The sequence below is a fragment of the Protopterus annectens genome, chromosome 3.part0 (assembly GCF_019279795.1).
Source record: "Protopterus annectens isolate FY-2018-M chromosome 3.part0, PAN1.0, whole genome shotgun sequence".
Lineage (NCBI taxonomy): Eukaryota > Metazoa > Chordata > Ceratodontiformes > Protopteridae > Protopterus > Protopterus annectens.
The window spans coordinates 1946289563-1946312563 of NC_056731.1; the positions used below are offsets into that span (position 1 = coordinate 1946289563).

The 23001-nt window shown below is 44.0% G+C and overlaps 1 protein-coding gene across 1 annotated transcript in view; it reads right to left on the reverse strand.

The window, feature by feature from the left end:
• Window positions 1-23001, reverse strand: part of LOC122797232 (nucleoprotein TPR-like) — a 1117229-nt gene that overhangs the window by 186424 nt on the left and 907804 nt on the right. The window contains exon 9 of the mRNA XM_044066070.1: window positions 10212-10271. Coding sequence (XP_043922005.1) covers window positions 10212-10271 — 60 coding nt within the window. The remainder of the gene's footprint in view (window positions 1-10211; window positions 10272-23001) is intronic.

Below are 23001 nucleotides of genomic sequence, written 5' to 3' on the forward strand. Positions count from 1 at the left end.
TAAATTTCCTACCAAAGTAATGTCGTGCGAAGTCAAAACGGCGTTTGATAGTTCGTTTATTAAACCTAGCACAAAACCGACAACCTGTGACGTCGTGGTCTGGGCCTAGGCAAGGAATACAATAAGAATGGAAGTCCTTATGAGGTATTTGCTTCCCACAAGAAATGTAATTGTTAACTTTTTCTGTCATCGGACTGAGGCAAGAAACGGTTCCCCAACGGGGAACTTAGCTTTACTGAAGACTTTGAACTGAAATTCGAATCGAAAATCTCAAGTGTCGGCCGACTGGCACTTGCGAACTGCTTCGGGCACCACACGGCAAGAAAGACTAAAGAAAATGGCGTTGGATGCCTCATATACCCCTGGCGCACTGACGTCAGGGAAGAAGTGACAGCAACAGACACTGGACCAAGACTTTGGAACTCAGGCCGACTGCGGGACCGCCTGACGGCAGGATAACCCAAGTGTGATGACTGCAGCAGGGTAACACGATGAACATCCACATCTTCTTAGTCCCCTCACTGATTCCTGGAAAAGGATCTTTGAGAGGCAGAGAAGCAAATCCAGACAGTGTCTTCCAGTCCTTCTCACTCTAGAACAAAGTTTTACGTACCAACTTCCCAAACAGGAAGGAACCGTTGTACAGGACATTGGTGAACAACATCTTGAAGGGTTTTGAGAAATGACAGAGCAGGAGACAGGCGTGTCGCCTAATGGTAACGCCTGTACCAGCTGCCCTAGCAGCTCCCTTGGTAGCATGAAAGAGGAAACGCATAGAGGTGTTCTCAACGGACGTCAAAGTGGCCATACGAGTGGAAAACATCTCGTCTCCTGCCGACATGGACTCAGGGGTCGACTCAGCGATGTTCACTAGGTCTCGCTGCAGCCGAATCACATGTGCTATGTAATTCAGTGCTCTAACAGAAAAAGTCGCTGAAGCGTACACCTGCTTCTCAAATCGGTTTAATGCCCTTGACTCTCGATCAGGAGGGTGAACTGCTGCCACCACCATAGCAGCAACCGGGGGACCCCTTATTCCAGTACATCCTGTCAGATGGGGGGCTTAATACTTTATCCGGGTGCTTTAGGATAGGCTCAACTGTGTCCGGTTCCTTCCACGCCCGAGATGTTATCAGGTCCACTAAAAGATCAATGGGAGTGGACACCCAGGAAGTAGAGGGGCCTGCGCCAAATGCCTTGAGGAACACTTATTCATCAGAGCGGCTTGTGCCGAATGCCTTGAGGAACACCGATTCACCAGAGAGGCTTGCGCCAAATGCCTCGAGGAACACTGATTCACCCGCTTGCACCAAATGCCTCGAGGAACACTGATTCACCAGAGAGGCTTGCACCAAATGCCTCGAGGAACACTGATTCACCAGAGAGGCTTGCGCCATATGCCTCGAGGAATACTAATTCACCGGAGGTAGGCTTTTGGGAAGACCAACCCCCCCCCCCCCCCTCTGGCGAAGGAGTTCCATGATGTCTCCGAATGACACATCCTTGGGGGGTGATTGAGGGGAACCAACCTGCCCCTTCCTCCAAATCAGTGGCTTCGGTGAGCGACTCCTGAGGGGAGTCTAAGTGCCTCCTTTTGCATGTGTGTTGGCGAGGGATCTCTCAGGTGGGAATCTCTGGGGAGGACTTGTCAATGTCCTGCTGATCTTCCAAGCTTGAGCTTCCTGAGGCAACATGGCAGCAGGCTGTCCCTGAGATAGCAGGATGGCTGGAACCGTATTCAAGATGGAGGGAGTTGGGGTGGAGTCCAAGGACAAGATGGTTAAGGGTCTCGAAATCAAGAGACCTCTCTCTACCACATCAAATGCAGAAGGAGAACGGACATCCTGAGAAAGACCAGCAGGAGCCGTTCTCCTCTAACCCAAAGGGGGATCCGGAACCAAACCTCCAAGCGACGAGATACCAAGGGGGATATTGCACTCCAACACACCTGGAGCTGACATAGTCTCGGATCTGGTGCAGAGACCATGGTTGTGAAAAACTGCTGGATCAGACATGCTCAAGGCTGTGCCCGGCATCGAGGTACAAGGTACCATTGACCACAACCCCTCAACCCCAAAGGTCCTCGGATCCGAGGGCTGTGAAACTGAAGGTTGGATCGGAGTAGGAGTAATCAGGGTGAAAAAAGACTGCATGCTCCTCGCTCTAGAGGGACAGGGAGCAGGCAAGACTCCCATCTGAATCTGGGTGTGTACAAACCTCCGCATCATCCTGTCCATCTCCGTTTCACTAAGGCTCCGGTTGGAGCGGGAGGAGGAGGCTACCAACACCGGTCTGAGTGACGGTGAGGAGAAGCCCGCACAGGAGACCGGATATGGGACTCCTCCGGCTCAGGGGAAAACCTGGGAGAGTGGAGCCGGGGAGATCCTGGTCTAGTAGTTGGCCTAGATTTTGGTGAAGGCCTGGCCGGAGCCAAGCTGTCTTGAGATCACTTTCTCGGCCTGTCCTTTTTTTGACTTCTCCCCTTCATTGGGCCTCTTGGTGGGTGTTTGAATTCCAGAGACTGGGGAAGTGGTAGAAGTTGAGGGTGAAGCTGAACTAGAAGCTGCGGGCACAGGGGCTACAATCCCCATAGAGGAGGGAAGTAGGCCCTTCAAGATGAACATATCCCTCCTGTCCTTCAGCAGCCTTGGATTAAACCCAGCACAGATAGAACAGGAGGTTTGCAAATGGGCCGCCCCCAGACACACTACACACAGAATGTGGCCATCGGCTGAAGAGAGCTTATGGCCACACTGTGTACTTTCCGAAACCTGGCTTTGAGGTATCTGACATATTCCCAAGACAGGCCCAGTACACTCACCATATACACACAAGCTTTATAGAAAAAGTCGGAAAGTAGAGATTTTTTTTTTAACCGATGACCACGTTGGGGGGGGGGGGGTGGGTAGAAAGAGATAGAAATACAGATAGAAGGAAAGAGAAAGTCCAAAAAACACTCACTCACCAAAAATATCACTAAGAGCTCAGACTATGATGCGTACTTTACAGGCAGCAAACGAGATCTGAAGGGAGAAAGGAGACAGGGGCATTACAGGTAAGGGGAGGAGCTTTGAGCTGGGATCAGATGCTGGATATGTGGCTGATATGGATCCGTAACCCACAGGGTGAAGACCAAATGAAGACAACTACTTCAGATTTTATGTCACACCTGGCCAAGTTTGTATTTAATGGAAAAAAGAGCCAATTTCCATCATGCACTTCCTGCAATTGGTAGCCAAATTCAAGTTGGTACAGGGAAGACAAAATACATTGCCAGGTGTCTAAGCAAATGAGTCAATGTTACACTACAACAGCTTTTTGTACTTCGTTAGTTTCTGCTACTACGTAGTAGGGCAATGAAAATGTAAAGTACAGTTGTGTAAAATCTTACCATAACTGTAGATGTCCTTTCCTTCACTGCTGCAGTGCTCTTTACACTAGGGATTCCCCTGCTAAGGTAGCCCGATGTCCGGCCAGTATATCAAAGCCTTAGGTTGTAATGGGGATGTCACACGTCACATGCATACTCTCAGCTCATGGCATAAGGCATAAATGTGAAGCACAGAAGTACCCTTTTGAGAAATGAAGAGCCCCATGAGCAACAACAGTTCACGGAGTACAAGAACAAACACATGCATCCAGAAGGAGAAAAAGATAAAAGTGGGGGAGGGGGGAGTACTGCAACAGTGAAATAAAGGACATCTATGGTTATGGTAAGATTTTACACAACTGTACTATGTTCTTCCATATCACTGTTGCGGTACTCATTACACTAGGAAAAATAATAATGCTCAAGAAGAAAACAAGGAAAAGGAAGGTCCAGCAGAGCCCTTAAGAAAGCCATGCAGAATAGTCCTAGCAAAAACCTCTCTAGCCCTGGAAACCATATCATCCAGCTTATGATGTTTGGCTAAAAGTATGCACAAAAGTCAAAGTAGCTAACTCAAGGATGGAATTATCCAAGCCTTTGAAACCAGAGGAAGCCACAGCCTTGGTAGAATGAGCCTTAACAGAAGATGAGGGGCTTCCCATGAAATAAGTAACAAAAGAAAATGGATTTAACGATCCAGGAAGAAATGGTTTGCTTCTAACAGCCAAACATAAAGACCTAGGATGAAAAGAAAGAAGTTATGTACTTACCATAAATTAGCATCTGTTCTATCTCACCGTCACTATTCATCACCTCGGATCCAAGCCGGCAACTTCTCAGGCAGATCCTCAGCTCAAGCTCCTGCCCTTCCCATGATCCTTTGCTACATTCTAACCCTCAATCAAGTTTTCTAAATTAGTAGAAATGCAGAAACAACTGCACTAGATGGTCAAAGATTTTCTCACTCAATATAGGTTAGAGCAACCTCGCCAGAACCCCCAGAAGGAAGGAGGGCGGGAATGTCATGAATAATGGCACTGGATAGCACAGAAGTTATGGTAAGTACATAACTCTTTATCTGATGCTATCAGTGTCATTACTCATCACTGATGAGTCAGAGCCCCCAGCTACTATGTATTTTGGGAGGCCTCAAGGAAGTATATGCCGGAGCACGGAGGAACCAAAGGAAGCCTTGGTTCCTAGACACAAAGTCCAATTTATAGTGCAAAATGAAATTGTGAGGATTAGACCAAGTCGCAGCAGCACAAATCTCAAGGGGAAGTCTAGCTAAGAATGCAGATGAGGTAGCAACAGACCTAGAAGAGTGAGCATTAAGTGATCTAGATAATTCTAAATGCCTACTAGCATAAATGAAAGAAATACAACTAGCAATCCACCAAGAAATAGTCACCTTGGAAACTGCCAGGACTTTCCTGTTTTGAGAGAAGGCCACAAAGAATTGCTCCGACTTTCTAAATTCTTTAGTCCTTTTCAGATAAAAACTTAATTGCCTGTGAACGTCTAAACAATGGAAGACATACTCTCCTTTATTAGAATAATTAGGGAAGAAGACAGGTAAACGAATCAGTTGAGATTAGCTTCCGATGCCACGTTAGGAAGAAAGGAAGAATTAGTTCTAAGAGACACCCTACCCTTATAAAAAAACATGAATGGAGGCTTAATGCACACAGCTTGAAGTTCTGAGACCTTTTTGGCAGAAGTAATGGCCACTAAAAAAGTCTGTCTTCCAGGAAAGGAATTTAATATTACATGAACCAGCTGTTTGAAAAAGGTTTTTGCATCAGGGACTGCAGCACCAATGTCAAATCCCATGACGGAGAAGAATCCTTAATAAAAGGTCTAAGAAGAAATACTCCCTTCAGAAAGGCATTGCACAATATGGAGGAAAAGGTAGGCTCATAGTTTAAATGGAAATTAGAGATGGCAGCCAACTGGAGCTTAATGGTAGAAATACTCGCCCCATCCTGAAAAACGGAAGACAAGAGCACCCAAATATCAAGAAGTAGGGCTGAAAAGGGATCCATATTTTGTTTGGCCCAAATGGAAAACCTTTTCCGTTTACTGGAATACACCTTCATCACAGATGGTTTTTGAGAAGCCAAAATAACATGCCTCACCACGGAAGAAAAGAAGCATAAACTGCAAAAGGATTACTGGAACTAGAGAAACCATGCAGTCAGATGAAGGATCTTGAGACTGGGAACTGGAAAGCCCCCAGGGATGGGAAATAAGATCCGGAATGGGATCTAGTATCCAAGGAGGATACTTCAGATGAGACCTCAGGAAGGAGAACTACACCTGACGAGGCCAGAAAGGGGCAATGAGGATGAGATGAGTCTTCAGACAATGAGCTTTCTGAAGGACTTTGGGTATTAGGAGAATGGGAAAATAAGCATAGTGGAGACTCAGAGGCCAGTCATAAATTAGTGTGTCCCTTGGTGATTCCCCTAATGGGGGGATCAGGGCAAAGTAATTGCTGCACTTCTGGTTGACTGGGGAGGCAAAAAGATAGCAGCAAGGTTGATCTCAACAATCAAAGATAAGTCGTGCCACTGATGGATACAGGGACCACTTGTGCGGACTCGAGATGGACCTGCTGAGTCTGTCGGCTAACATGTTGTAACTCCCGGGTATATACATTGCAAGAAGAAAGCACCTGGATGACATTGCCCTTTCCCACACTCTCATGGCCTCTCTGCACAGGGGATAAGACTGTGTTCCCCCTTACTTGTTGATACACTAGGCAACAGCCATGTTATCCATCTGAATTGCTGTGGTCCCCCAGAGGGAGGCATTCCTGAAAGGCTTGCAACGTTAGAACGATTGCTCTCATCTCCAGGACATTTAAGTACAATTTGGTGTCTGCAGGGGGAGCACGTGCCTTAAATCATCCTGCCCTGAAAATGCCCACTCACCCCAACTGGGAGGCATCCGTGGTCACTGTGGCCTTAGGCGGGGGAAGAAAAAATGGCCGGCCTAGACATAGATTCTGAGACTGAGGCCACCAAGCAAAATAACTGCACACCTGAGTCACCTTTATAGTCATGGACATGGGCTGAGACAGAATGGACCACTGGACTGCAAGGGTCCATTGGAGAACTCACGTGATACCTGGCAAGAGGCACTAACTGAATGGCAGCCGCCATCAAGCCTAACATTTGGAGGATCAAGTGAACCGACGGATGTGCTAGATCTAGCAAAAGAGAGACCTGATCTGGTTCTTTGGACACCCTTTGCCCCTGGGGAGGCATCTGCCATTGAATCCCCTGCCCTGGTCTGTGGAAGAGGATTCTTGTGGGAGCATCCTGAAAGGAAGACAGAGTCCGCCGGAACCAAAGTTTCTTACTTCCTCTCTGGGTCTTAGAAAAAGACTGCTGGGGAGTAGAAAACTTCATCCCTACCTTGGAAAGAGTCTTGCCTTCCTGTTCGCTGTGGGTTAAGGTTTCCTTAACAGATGGTCCAAACAAGGTGGAACAGTCAAAGGGGGCATTAGTGAAAGACACTTGAAAGGGTTACACAAACCCGCAAAGGCAGGCATCCCACTGAACAGCATGCCGCTTGAGAGGTGGCCTCCACAGTATTGGAGATCAACCTCGTTGAAGTATTAGCCAAAGAGGTTAGTGTAGACAGCCTTGGAGAGACTAGTTAAAGAGTCTCTGCAGGCAACAACTCTGACAGGAAAGTGGTAAGCTCCGACACTAAATCCCTCTGAAGCCTGGTAAAATGGGCCAAGTAATTAGTTGCTCTCAGTCCAAAAGTAGATGAGGCAAACGCACGCTTTCTAAAAAGTTCGATCACCTGGGACACACTGTTCTGGGGCTGGACTGAGGAGCTTTGCTCAGCTAGCACTTTAGTAACAATAGTCACCACAATGTCATCAATGGGTGGTACTCTGCACCAAAATGTTCTATTCTTGGGAGGACTGAGGAATTTGCCGGCTTTTTTTGGGCACAGGTTCCACCGTGTATGATTCCTTCCAAACCCTGCTGGTAATAAGGTCCACAAGCTCATCAGCAGGGGGGGGGGGGGGAACCTAGGGGCTCATCCCAAAGGCCTTCAGGAACACTGATACCTCCAAAGATGGGACTGGGGAAGACCAACCTCCTCTCTGCTTGAAAACTTCAAGGATGTCTTCGAAGGAAACTTCCTCAGGCAGAAGTCTGGGGGACCTGTCTCCCTCCTCAAAAGCCATGCCTTCAGTGAGGGACTCTCTGGGGGAGTCCAAGTGCCTCTTCTTTCATGTTCTTTCGTGGGGACTCCTCCACGGTGGGCTCACAGGACGACTCAGAAGAGGCGCTCACGACAGGGCTGACCCTGGATGGATGATGAGGCCTCAGCACCCAAATCAGAGAAGGGCTGGGGAGGACCTAGAGAAGGAGAGGGAACTGCCAAAGCTGGAGAAGGTCCTCTCTACTGCCCGGAAGGCCGACAGACTGGACGAGGCTCCCCCCTCCCAGCGGCCAGGAGGGGAAGTAAACTAACTTACTAAACTACTAATTGAAAAGTACAAACATGTAAAAAGTTACAAAACCCCCAAGAAAAGAAACCACTTATCTGCTTGCCTGAGCCTGGACCACATTTGAAACGTTTCAGTGGCAAACGAGATCTGAAAAGTATGTCAACCGAGCATTCAGCAATTCACACAAACTGAGAACCAAAGGAACTTCCACAGAAAGTGGATCCAGGTTACGAGCAAGGCACCAGACAGAAAATTTCTTCCATTTGGATAAATGAGATTTCCTGGTAGTGGGTTTCCTGGCTTCTGCAGAACCAGACGCATGTCCTCAGAAAAAAAGGTGTCTAAAAAGGATCAAAACCCTATCAACCACACTGTTAAGCTGTAGAATGGAGAAATGGGGATGGATGAGAGACCCCTTGTCTTGTGTGATTAGGTCCATCCTGTGAAACAACTTGTGGTGACTGCCCTTGGCTAAGTGCAGAAATCAGGGAACTAATGCTGTCTGGGTCAAAAGGGGGTCACCAACAAGATTTTGGGAAAGTCTTGTTCTACCTTGAACAGGACCCTCGGTATGTGGCAGGAAGGGGAGGGAAGCCATAAATAAACATCCCCTTCCAGGGGAAAGACAGGGCATCCACCTTCCAAGCCAGAGGACGTGGGAGACTGGTGCAAAAGAGGAACCTGTCTGTTTAGAGGGGAGGCAAATAGATCTACCTGAGGAATACCCCACTGGTGGACAATGTCCTGAAACACATCTCTGTGAAGCATCCATTTGTGTGTCTGTGTTATGGACATGCTCAAAGAATCTGCTACAATATTTTTATTCTGAAGGAATATAAACAGCTTGAAGAGTCACCTGATATTGGACGGATACATCCCAAACTTGAAGAACTAGTATGCACAGAAGGTAAAATTGTGTTCCCCTTTTCTTGTTGATGTACCACACCATTGTAGTATTGTCTGTAAGGATTTTGAAGGTCTCTGGAAGGAACACAGAATGGAAGCCCTGATGTCTCTGATGTTTATATGGTGGTCCTTCTGACGAAGTGACCAAAGGCCCAGAGTCTTTACTGGGCTGAAAGAAGCTCTTCATCCCAGGTCTGAGGCCTCTGAAAATAGCTCCTGAGAGGGGAATAAAGACTGAAAATGAAGCCCTGGACTGAGACACAGTTGATGAATCCACCCCTGAAGTTCTAGCCTTAGGTATGGAAGAACAGGAACTATAACGTCCAAAGGATGGGAATGCTGAAACCAGGCTGACTTCAGGAACCACTGAAGCTTTCTCATATGAAGCCTGGCTAGAGAAACCATAGGGATGGTGGAAGCCACATACCCCAGACCCCTTAGAAACTCTATGGATGTCAGTGACACTAGAGGAAGAAGGGACTGAAAAAAGTAATTAAAGACCTGGGTGGAGGCAGGGACACAAGCAATGGAATGATCTGAAGCCTGCACCTGAGAAAAACATGAACCTGAGGAGGAGTCAGGAAAGTTTTGGGAACTTTACCGTGAACCCTAAGCTCTGAAAAAGGCACACAGCATAGTGTAGATGCGGAAGCAAGGTCTCTGGAGAGGAAGCCTGGATGATCAGGTTTGTCAAGTAAGGAAAGATTTGTATACCTCTCATCCCGAGTGAGGCACTTGGTGAAGACCCTTGGGGCAGTACAGACGCCCAAAGGGCAAAGCATAAAACTGAAAATGCAAGGAAGAAATAAAGAAAAATAATTTCTTGAAAAGCGGATGAACAGGAATATGGAGATTAGATCCACAGAAACTAGAAGGCCTAAGGAAGAAGAAGAGTACACATGGTTTGAAGGGATAGCATTTAAAAATAAGGAACCTTTAAGAAGCTGTTGAGCTGGGAAAGATCCAGAATGGGTCTCCAGGTGCTTTCTTTCCTGGGAACCAGAAACATTTTCCAATGAAACTTTTCCCTTTTGAGAGGCAAACACTGCTTGGATGGTACCTTGAGACAAAAGACTCTGAAGGACATCTGGAAAAAAGGGCAGCCGACAAACGAGCATTCTGACTGAAGATTGAAGATGGCATTTGAACTGGCGGTAAAGAAATTCTGAGGAAGGTATGTTTGTCACCTTTATGCCCTATGCTGTCAGCACACGTGTGATGTATGACAACCTAAGGCGCTGGTATACTGGCCGGCCGGACGTCAGACTACCCTTGACAAGGGATCCTTAGTGTAGTGAATACTGCAACGATTTGAAAAGACATCCACAGTAAAGCCTAAAGAAAATTACCCTGGAAAACAATGTCAATCATGAGCCATCAACTTTTAGCCATACATGGAAAATGAGCCATCTTATGAAAATACGACACAAGGAAATACCACAAAGTTTACAATACCTGATGGAGACTTGGCAGGAGTTGATTTCTTGTCTGCAGACTTTGCATCAGTCTTGATAGCTGAATAATGAGAAAGAAATTAAAAGATTTACAAACAAAATTAATTTTAAAGTATTTTTAGTTCATTTCAGCTTCACCCATCAAATGCTCCCATCCCAGCCATACTAACCCATTTATTTCCTTAACTCCTATATGGCATCATCATCCCACAACATCTTGAGGGGGGGGTCAGAGTCTGCTTCCATATGAATCACCATTCAGTAAGTACACATTGCTGGAGTTGATGCTGCGTAAGAATTTGGTACGAGATGGCAGTTGCCTGCAGCTAGTGAATGGTTTTGCTTATGCATCTAATGCTCTGCAGGTTTGGACCTGTGCATGTACAGAATGCTACAGTAGTGGCCATTTGATATTGCGTACATAGTTCCATGCGAATATCCATTCTAGTGGTACTGTGCCATGCAGTCTACTCACCATCATAGTCCATATACCTCCTACCTGTAATGGTTGAGCAAAGATCAATCTTTCACTCATACTTTTCCCCAGCCAGATCCTCTAACCCAAGACATACTATTTGAAGATGAGTCACTCAGATCACATTATTCTGAAACAAGGAAATTATTTTTTTACACACTATTTGTACAACAAGAACACAAATTACAAGAACATTTCAAAAACAGGCACTCCAAAAACGGCTGCCAATTTAGTACACTTTTTACACTACTGCACGTTAAATGTTTCATATTTTAAACTGGTACTCTGAAACTTTCCAATATCTGAGAGCACATTTAACCAACATTGTTTCAGAATAAATACAAAGAAAAAAGGAAACAAACAATTACCAACCATCAATATAAAATTACGATCAATTCTCACCAATATCTTATCTTTACATTTAAGATATTTCATACAGCATTCCGAAACCATTTAACCCAATTATATTGCAGCAAGGATTCACTTATTTCTCAAGTGCTATCCATAATTACAAAATAATAATAAAAAAAAGATATATATATATATATATATATATATATACATACACACACACACACACAAGTCTACTTTACATGGTCGACATTTCATAAAGTCGAAGACCATACAGCCGAGACCATATGATAGACTTTCAAAATCATGGTAAAAAAAATCACTTACCTTCACATTGTTAGCAGGGGGACAAAACCCCCTGCACCCCCCACACTCCCCAGAACTTAAATATACCAACTCCGAGATCACACTACAGTGCGGAAGATGGAAATCTTTCCATTCCGCACTGTAAGTAGATGCCCATTCCGCATGGTTGACATTTCGAAAGTCGATCATATGGTCTTTGACTTTATGAAATGTCAACCATGTAAAGGGGGACCCATATACATACATATATATCACAATTACTATTCAAATGTTTCTACCACTTCCATTAAACATCTGGTCCATAACAAAAAAAAAAGTCTCCATTTCGATATACATATTCCGAGAGGTTTTTTTGCTATTTCACTTAGTTCAAATTCTAATTCACCTATCATAACTATCACATATTTAATTGATGGCACAATCTTACCTTTCCATCTTTGAGCAATTGCTTTCTTGGCCATTAACATGGTAAAAAAGGACTGCAATTTCTTTCAAATCACAGAGCATAAAATTATCTTGAGAATTTCAAGATGGCTGCATAGTGAGCAGCTGGTTGATTAGAGCTCTTCCAGTGTGAAAAATGAAAGTGATATAAAAAGCAAGTAAAAGTTAACACTGGGTAAAATTACCATGGAAAACTGAATGTCACTCATGAGCTATCAACCTTTAGTCATATATGGAAAAAGAGCCATCTTATGAAAGATACGTCACTTTATTGCTTCGATGTCAGCAAGGACACAAACTGTAGAAAATGAGAATCAACCACAAAAATATAAAAAAACTCAGAGAAGCCATGTAGCTGTTAAGCAAAAAGCAGTTCAGGTTTTAGCTTTGGTACAGCAGATGGTTTACAGTAATTTAGAAGCAAAAAAAGCAACTGTTCTCTGGGGTGTTTGCAGTAAGTGAGACATTGAAAGACTATATCAAACCAAATAAAAGACTGGAAAAAAACAAGTTTTAAACAGGTACTCATATGACTGGGTAACCAGTCAACCAAAGTGACACATAGCTCACAACACCAGTGTGCCACCCAACAACAGCCCCTAAGGCAAGACAATGTACCCAACACTTTAGTCATAGGTGACTCTATAGTCAGGCACACTGATGTCCCACTCACCAAGCTGAACAAGGAGAAAATTACAGTCAGCTGCCTGTTGGGCGCCAGGATCCGCCACATAACGCATGCACTCAAGTCACTCCACAACAAGTACAAATATAACTCTGTCATTGTCCATGCTGGAGTGAATGACTTGAGATGTACCTCCCTGGACTACATGAAGAGAGACATGGAAGAGCTCTTGGATCATGTGGCCTAGGCAGGTATGACCCTAGGTCTGAGTAGCATCCTGCCTTCGCCCAGAATGATACCGCATTATAAGGACAAAATGACTGACTTCAACAATTGGCTAAGCTTCTGGTGTCATTCAAAGGGGATCCAGTATCTGTCTGCCTGGAAAGACATGATCGACAAACCACAATGCTTTGCCAGAAATGGTCTGCACCGGTCACCCCTGGGATTCAGGTTACTGGCTAAAGCTTTTACCACCCCCTATAGTGCCTTTTTTAGGCAAGGTTCAAAGGATAAAACCACCACCATAACAGATACAAGCATGCAAAATCTGAAGGTAATGCTACAAGTCTAAACCTCAAAATGCACTCTCTCGAGGCACTCCTAAAAATGGAGAACATTGATATCTGTGCAGTAACGGAGACCTGGTTCAAGGCTCCAGAGAGCACCCCTGCAATACCAGGCTACAACTCTTACCACACTTTTCAGCCACAAAACAAGACCGAAACACTAAAGGTGGAGGAGTGTCCATATTCACCAAGGATATTCACATCTCCAGGCTAGCTGCCCAACACAATGTATCTGAAATTCTCCAGGTGCAACTAACACTAGGTAAGACTGCAATCCAAACTGTAGCTTGCTATAGATCCCCCACCATGCCCCAAGATTCTCACTACACCTTTCTAAACATACTGGAAAATATTAAGATACAGCCAAACACCCTAATACTGGGTGATTTCAACTACCCTGCCATTAACTGGGAAAACTACTCTGGTACCAACTCCTTTTCCCAACGGTTCTTGGAATTCATAAATTCCAACGCCCTGGATCAACTGATCCATTGTCCTACCAGGGGCTCCAATATCCTAGACCTGGTCATTACCAACATGGGAGATAGATGCTCCACACCAGTGGTCAACCCCTCATTGGTCAGGTCTGACCATAAGCAAATCACCCTTGACATCCACATCCCACCCCCACCCCCCAGTAAGGAAATCTCCTTAAAAAACTTTTCCAAAGCCAACTTCATACTACTGAAGTCAGAAGTGACAAACTTCACAACACCCATGCAGACGGCATCTGAAAGTTTGACTGCAGAATCCTACACTAAGGCACTGTACGAGCACATCCACTCGTGCATGAATCGTGCCATCCCAAATGCAACCAAGATGCTCTTCTCCAAAAAAAGGAAGCCAATCTGGTGATCCCCTGCTATAGACAAACTATACAATAGAAGGAAGAAACTGTTGCAGAAGAGAGGAAAATCCCAGGATGCAAAAAACTCCCTCACCAGCCTCAGTAAGAAGCTGAGATCCCTCATAAAATCCTCAAAAGCTATTTACGAAAATAAAATTGCCAAAGATTCCAAAGACAACCACAAGGCATTCTACAGTTGTCAAGAATCTAAATGGCAATGCTCAGTTCTGCTCTGAGCTACAACAGAATGGCATTAAATATACTGATCCCAAGGATATTGCCAATATCCTGGCAGATTGATTTAGTGCCAACTTCACCCTCCTCACACCCCCTAAAGGGCCCATCTCAGTACCAAAAGATTGCCAAAATCCGGTAATCACAGCCACACAGGTAGAAACTGCACTCTCCAAAGCTAAGAATACAGCATCCATGGGACCAGATGACATCCCAGGCTGTGTACTACATGAACTGGCACCTCACCTAAGTGTCATGTTTAATCATTGCCTCACCTCAGGCTTCGTGCCCACTGAGTGGCGCACAGCTACAGTTATCCCACTCCACAAGGGGGGATCCACCTTGGATCCCAGGAACTACCGTCCCATCAGTTTGACAAGCCTGATCTGCAAGGGCATGGAACACATTATCATGTAACTTATAAACAAAGACATTGGCAACCTTCAAACACTGGTCCCCACCCAGTTTGGGTTTGTGAAGGGCCGATCTTGTCTCCTGAATCTGATTGACTTCTTCGAATCAGTCTCCAGAGCTGTGGATGAGGGTAAGGCAGTCCACACAGCCTATCTGGACCTCGCCAAGGCCTTCGACACCATCCCCCACTCTGGAATCATAGATAAACTTACTAAGCTGGGCATAAATCCCTACGTCACTCGATGGGTTGCTAACTGGCTTACTGACAGAACCCAGACTGTAAAAGTAGCCGACTCCAAATCCAGCTCCAGACAAGTGACAAGTGGAGTACCTCAGGGTTCAGTCCTGGGACCACTCGTTTGGCATCTACTTCTCTGAAGTACAGGACAACACTAATGGACTCTGGCTAACAAAGTTCGCAGATAACTGCAAACTGGGAGCCATTATTGAATCCCCAAATGATGTGGATATTCTACAAAAGGGCCTTACAGAAACAGATGCCTGGTGCCAGAGCTATGGGCTCAAGCTTAATGCCAAGAAATGTACAGTTATCCCCTTTGGAAAAAAACCATGTACCCATGAATTACCACATAGGTGGCAGTGCACTAAACATCGAATGTGTGATGACAGACTTAGGGACATAGGTGGACAGTGGTCTCACTTTCGAGAACCACATCGCCACAACAGTCCGGAAATCCTTCTATGTGGCACACCTCATCACTAAGGCCTTTTCATCCAGAAAAAAGGAGGTCACTGTCCCACTGTACACATCCTTCATTAGACCCATTATAGAGTATAATGCCCCACTGTATGTACCTCATAAGACATCTGCAACAGCTGGAAATACCTCACTAAAAGAATCACAGGCCTAAAGCAGATGCCATATGCAGAACATCTAAAAAAACTCCAGCTATACTCTGTGACATATCGTCTACTCAGAGGCAATCTCTGCTTAAAATACAAGGCCATGTCAAACCCTGAGCTGTTGGACATGCTCCACTTAAAGAAATCCCAATCCCTCAGAGCCACACCCACCAAGGATCTAAACCTTGTCATCACAATGAACAAAACATGCTGGAGGGATAGGTTCCTGACCCACAGACTCCCCATACTCTGGAATAGACTGCCCATACATGTCAAGCAGAGCACCTCATTGGCCCTCTTCAAAAGGAACCTTGATGATTGGATGGGAGATAAGAAATTCACCCCGGGGATCATGTCAGTCGCCCTGCTAGACAGGGGTCCAGAGAAGTAAATATTGTGGTAAGAAATATCCAGGGAATTGTTATGGCCAGGCTTGTATAGGCCCTAGGGCCAATAGCCTAGTATCAACCTATGAACACTGCAGAAATCACAGCTTGAAATGAAGGAAAAATTGGCTGAATACGATTCTTCTCAAGAAGGGAGGTTTCAAAAAATAGCGTTAGAAGACATGAGCGTACAGAGAAAACAGATTTTGGTTCATACCTCAAACTGCAAGGAATAGATTGTATAAATTTTATGAAAGTACAAATAAGAAACGGGATTGGTTATCTAGAGCAAGATTTGGTAAGTGAAAGGACACATTCGTGGGCATGGTCCAAAAGCACCCATGAGAAAGCAACCAAAACCTGCATATCCAAAGACGCAGTCACATCAGAAAGCGCTGCTCCTGACAAAACAGTGGAAGATGGAAAATGTATTAAAAATTTGGGACACCACAGTATTTATAGAAAATGATTAGTCATTGTATATCAGGCAAAAGTGAAGCATGTTTATCCCACAAATCATGGCATGTCAAGAGGCAGGTGTGAAATTCAAGTTGCTATACTCGACCATCTTTAGAATATTTTTTCCTGGAATATAAAATACATTTTGGATATAAAACAGGCTAAAGGGAAAATAAAGTTTAGCCAACAAAGAGTGAGCCTGAAAGTTGAAGGGGACTCTGCTTGGATAAATGAACAGACATGAAAAATGTGGCTTGGCAAAAATAAAAAAAGACAAGAACTTGGTCAACTGCATTAAACTGGATGGTGAACTGTAAAACGTATACCATACTGTGTCATTAATGTTTAGAAGTACACTGAAAGAACTGAGGAAGTAAAGTTTTTTTCATTAATATTTGTATAAAAATTTCATGATGCACAGTATGGCATACTGTAATTCAATTTTGTATGCTATGCAGTTAGAGTGGTTTCAAATGTGAGAGGAAATCTTGTCAGTGATGACTGCATATGTCAAAAATATTACATCAAAAGTACTTTTTCTTAGCTGTAAAGTATCCAGGCACTAAAACAAGTTCAGAAAGGCTTGACAGAATCAAGTTAAAGTTAACAATGTTGTGATCTTGGGATATTGGGGAAGGTATAAAAGTATAGCCATGAAAACAATAGACAGTCCACCATAAAAATACCACACACACACCAGAGAAACTCTAATACAACAAATTCTACTATGTTTACTGCTTTTATCAAACAATAAATGGACTTCATCAGGACAATCAATCGTTAAAAACATACAATAAGCAGCAGCAATAGTATTCATTACAGTGTCTACTCTTGTCCATATTACAATGGAATGAAAAATGGCCTTAAAAGTATAGACGAAAAGCAATGGGCACTGAAATGTTTTAAGTAGTCAGAGGTGCAAATAATGTTTCAGGATACAGATTTGGATAAAAACAAGCACATGAATTTGTCAAAAAGGGTTTTATTGTGGACATTTAGCAGAATATCAGAAACAAACGAAAACGGGGAGTAATAATACTAATTGCTGCAGAGCTCAAATAGTGACAGGCAAGGAGGAGGATACTAGTGGTAGATTTGTGGTAGAAATGAGGTGCTGGCAAGGGTGGAGGACTACGGTGGCATGTAGTTACATCACACCTAAAACTACTACTAAGAGAATTTTGAAAGAAGAGCTTTCAGCAAGGAATATTACTAATGGGTGGGGACTGGAATTTGATTTGTAAGAGTGAGGATGTAGCAGAGAGATCTAAAAGGGAAAACAGAACAAAAGAGGGTTTAACTTTTCTGAAGAGAAATTGTGCGAATATTTGGTATGGAAAATGTGAATTTCAGTAGTAGGAACACAAAATTTCCATATTCCCCAAAGTACAATAACTGGGTTAGACTGGGCAAAAATTATATTTTACAGAAGCATGTGTACTTAACTGAAAGTTTTGACACCCATCCGATAGTTTCAGATAATATACAAATAATAACCAAGATAAAGATGTGGGGTACTGAAGTAAAAATGAAACTCTTCCTAGACCAGAGGGAAAGAACAAAATACAGCTCAAGCTGGGGCGTGGACAAGAAATACTGAACAAGCGGGACTGGCCAAATAAGACTCCAGCACTTCCAAGAATGCGTAGAAGCAGGGGAATCCCCAAACCTCCAATAGAAGGCATAGTTCTGAACCTAACAAATTTAGCATGCTTAACTTTGATGGCTGACTGGGTCATAGGTTTGACCAACTTAGCAAAAAAGGGTTATATGGAAGAATTGCATAGGCCTCAAAAAACGAGTTTGATCTGAAGAGAGATACTCTCTCTGCCTGTCCTAAACCTGGGTTTTAATTAGAATGCCTAGAGCAGCTTTCTTCTCTCTCCTTAAGGTGGCCTCATTAAATACAGCACAAATATCACAAGGTTCAGATAGATGCTGAGGACCTAAACAACGTACAGTTGTATAAGAACTTACCATAACAGTAGATGTCCTACTCATCACTGCTGCAGTATTCCAATACTGATGAGGTTATCTTGCAAAGGTAACCCTGACATCTGGCCACTGTACCAAAGTCAGAAACTTTCAATCCACTCATACATCTGGTGTAAAACCTCAGGCCATGGGCATAGGGGTAAACAGATGGATATAACAGCACAAGATCCTTAGACTATTCTAAAACCATGAGACCATGGAGTAGCCTGAAAAAACAGAAAGGAATAAAAGTACGATCAGCTAAGAGACAAAAAATTAGACCAGGACAATCGCACCACTCCTGGTCAGTCCACAAGATGCAGATCTGTGTCAGAAAATAGGAGGGAGGGAAGGTTGCAATAATAGGATCTACTATTACAGTACGTTCTTACACAACTGCACTGTCCTTTCTTAGGATCACTACTGCAGTTTTCCAGTACTGTTGGGTGACTCCCAAAGCTTAAAAGTTGTGTTTGATCTGAGACAGGGGAGTTGTCTAGTAAACCCATGAGTACTGATCTGGCAAAGGAACTCCTTGCTATGCAGGAAGCATCCACTCTGTACTGTCTTGTGAATGTGTGAACCAAAGACAGGGTGGTGGATTCGAAGACAGATCTGGAGTCAATGCACTTGAAGAAGCCCTAGTGAAAAATACTGCTCTGGTGGAATGGGCTTTCAAAATGTGAAGGCAGAGATTTGCCATGGAAAGAAAAGCAAAGTAAATGGATTTTGAGATCCAACTGGAGATGGTCTGTTTTGAGACAGGATTGTCCAACTTGCACTCCTTGAAGAAGGCAAAGAGCTGTCAGTTTTTCTAATGTCTTTTGTCTCATCAAGGCAGAATACAAGTTGTCTGTGCACATCCAGGGACTGGAGGAGTCTCTCATTCCTGTTCTGTGGATTTGGAAAAAAGGAGGACAAATGGATAGCCTGGTGGAGAGATGATTAGTTTTATGATCCTGTGCATAAAAGATGGATTAGCTCTAACAGAGACTATCCTTATGGAAGATAAAGAAGGGGGAATGGCCATAAAGGGTTGAAGCTCAGAAACTCTTCTGGTAGAAGGGCAACCAATAACACCATCTTCCAGGTACAAAACCTTATGGAGGCAGAAGCCACTGGTTCAAATGTGGTAAGGCAAGTTTTCCAAAACAAAGCTCAAATCTCATGGGGGATGGGACAGTCCTCCTTGGAAAATTCAAATTAAAAACACCTCTAAGAAACTGTTTGAGTTCAACTCTAGAAAGCAAAGGTATGTTCAAAGGCATCCATGCACAGATAGTGGAATAGGCTACTCCAGACCAAAGAAGCTGAAACAAATAGGACAAAATTCCAAGAACTCTCACCCAAAGGGGGTCCTCATTCTTCTTAAGACATAAGACAATCTTTTCATTTGGATATACAAGATTTTCTACCTGTAGGGCGCCCTTCCCCTCCTAGACCACCTAAAGTACGCCCTCAGAAAAATTGGTGTATGAAAGGAATTAAGACCATCATATACAGGGTCAAGTTGTCAACCTGCAGTTTGGAATGAAGCACAGACACCTTTTACTGTGCAAGTCCACTTTGTGGGGTAATAAACTGATGACCCCTGGCCACATACAGAAGGGGGGAACCAATGCTGCCTGCACCAAAAGGAAGTCACATGCAAGGATTTTTTGGTTTGCCCCTTTGGATATTCAAACGAATTTCTGGGATTAGATGAGGGGGAGGAAAATCACAGAGATGCATACACCACCAATTAAAAGATATGGCATCCATCCTCCAAGCCTGGGGACAAGGAGTCCTTGACTAAACAGTTTGAGCTCTTTGTTCTAAGTGGAAGCAAACAGATCTATTTAGAAGGATATCCCATCTGTGGACTATGTCCAGGAAGACTTCTCTGTTTAGCATCCATTCGTGAGGGTCTTCCATGGACCTGCTTAAGGAATCTGCAAGAACACAGTCTGCAAAAGAAATAAAAAGTGCTTATAGGGACAGGATTGTCTTTATGGCAAAGTACCAAGCCAGAAGATCTAGCCTGCAGAGTTGATGGGGAGTCCACCCCACTTGTTTATGAAATAGGAATGTGATGTTTCTGTGAAAATTATGAGGTGCTGTGAATTCCAAAGGTAGGAAAACACCTGAAGGGGTAGAATAAGGGCCTTCACTTCTTTCAGACGGATGCATTCCCTTATCTGATTAGGGGACTATCGGCACCAACCTCTTGTAGATCCTGTACATACTCCCCTAAGCCAGATCCAATGCATCTGTGTGCAGATCCTGGTTGGAAGAATTTGAATAGAAGGGTAAAGCCTGGATTGAACTGAATTTGGGAAATATGCTGCTGCAATTCTCTCTTCAGGAGGTGCAAGAAGGGATAAGGAAGTCCAGTACATGACAATCTTGAGACCAAAGGGGTTTCAGGTACCACTGATCTTTCTCATATGTAGTCTGGCAGGTGACACCATTGGAATGGTAGCTGTCATGTACTCCCAAATCTTTAGAAATTCTCTTGTAGAAGTGGAATCTAGGGGAAGCAGGGACTGGAAGAAGGTGTGGAAAGGCATATAACTTTCTGCTGGGGAAGCTAAACTCTCATCAAGCAAATATTTAGCATGCAACTCAAGACCACTAGATCTGAGGCATTCAGGGAAAACTTAAGACTGAAGGTGAATCCTAACCTCTACAGCAGTGAGACTGAGAAACTGAGAGGATGTTCGAGTGTTCATAAAGAAACCTGGATAAGAAGATAGAACAGTTATGCAAGAACTTGCCATAATAGTAGATACCTCCCTGATCAGAAAGTTTAGTATTGCAGTATTACTGGGTTATCTCAGAGACATAACCTGATGTCCTGTTGGGGTACCAAAGCCAACAAACTTTCCATACAATCAAACATCTGGCGTATTACCCAAGCCCATGGGCATAAGGGTATATAAGCAAATGTATGAGCTTATGATCCTCTAAGCCAGGAGACCTTGAGACACCTGAAGAACTAGCAAAAGAATTAAAGTCAGCTAAGAGAAGGGCTAAGCATGGAGATGGTTCCCCCACCCTACAAAAATCCATAAGTTAAACATTAAAATAGAAGGAAGGAGACTGGGAAGTAATACTGCAACAATGATCAGTAGGACATCACTGTTATGGTAAGTTCTTACACAAAGTACAGTTTTGTACCTACCATAAATGTAGATATTAGAGTGTCTTCACTGCTGCAGTCAATACATTTGGGTTATCCTGCATCAGGCGGGCCCGCAGTTGGCCTGAGTTCCAAAGTCTTGGTCTGGCGTCGGTTGCTGTTGCATCATCCCTGACGTCAGTGCGTCAGGGGTATATAAGAAGCAGCCGGTGCCATTTTCTTCAGTTTTTCTTGCCCCAGATGTCAGGTGCCCCCAAAAATGGTAGGCAATACATATTGCTAATAAAACATACATAAAAGGTAAAAATAAAACCTTCAGTAACCAGCAAATACACCGCATAGGTAGTATAGGTTAGTCCCAGATAAGAAAGAGGGGCTGGCGGGTGGGTAACATGGACTGCAGCAGTGAAGACACTCGAACATCTACATTTATGGTAGGTACAAAACTGTAATATGTTCTTCGTGTTTCACTGCTGCAGTCATTACACTTGGGTAGAATCCCAAAGCTGAGTTTTGGTGGCTGGCTCTATAGAGTTTTTGGTGTGGCTATGAGGCCCTGCAGCACTGCAGTGGCAAAGCCAGCTCTGGATCTAGAATAAAGAGGCAAATGGTAATTCTTGGTAAAGGTGTGCACTGAAGTCCAAGTTGCAGCTTCCAAGATATCTTTGGTAGGTACTCCCCTAAGGTAGGCAGTAGAAGTGGCAGTTGCTCTGGTGGAATGTGGTCTAATATTACTAGGTACAGGTTTCCCATGTTGTGTGTAGCAGAACCGAATACAGTGTCCTATCCACTTTGAAATGGTCTGCTTTGAAATAGCTTTTCCATGTGATCCTGCAGCATATGATACAAACAATTGTTCAGATTTTCTGAAAGCTTTTGTTTTGTCCAAGCAGAAGCGCAATTGCCTGTATATGTCCAAGGAATGCAGAAGTCTCTCCCCTTTATTCTGGGGATTTGGATAAAATGTTGGCAAGTGAATAGATTGGTTAAGAGCCACACTGGATACCACCTTAGGCATAAAGGTAGGGTTTGTTCTTAAAGAAACCCTGTCTTGGTGGAAAATGATGAAAGGCTCCACTGCCATTAGAGCCTGCAGTTCTGATGAGACTCTTCGTGCTGTGGTTATTGCCAGAAGCAGAGCAGTTTTCCATGATATAGATTTTAACTCTGCTGAATTGGCTGGTTCAAAAGGAGGCAAAGTGGGCTTTTCCAAAATGAAATTGAGGTCCCAAGTTTGTGTTGGTGCTCTCCGGGGAGGTCTTATGTTTTTAGCCCCTCTGAGGTACTGCTTTAGCAATGGGTGAGAGAAAATAGGAGGATCTGTGTTGTACCGAGCAGAGATAGCAGCAGCGTGAATCTTAATGGATGAGAAGGATAGTCCTTTGTCCAGCATCTCAGTCAAGTATTGTAGTATCTGAGGAATGTTGATGACCAGAGGATCAAGGTTTTGAGCCTGGTTCCAGGAACAGAATCTCTTACACTTTTCTGAATAAGATTTTCTGGTGGTAGGCCTCCTGGCCTCCAAAATGACATCCATAACAGCTTTAGAGGGAGAAGTTGTCTGTCTAATGAATCTGCCATGCAGCCAGGTTTAAGGTTTTGAGCTGACTGTGCAGTATCCGATTGTTTTGCTGAGTCAGAAGGTGTGGAATTTTAGGCAAAATCCAAGGTGGGCCTTGAGCTAAGTTCTTTAAGACTGGGTACCAATGCTGGTGTGGCCAG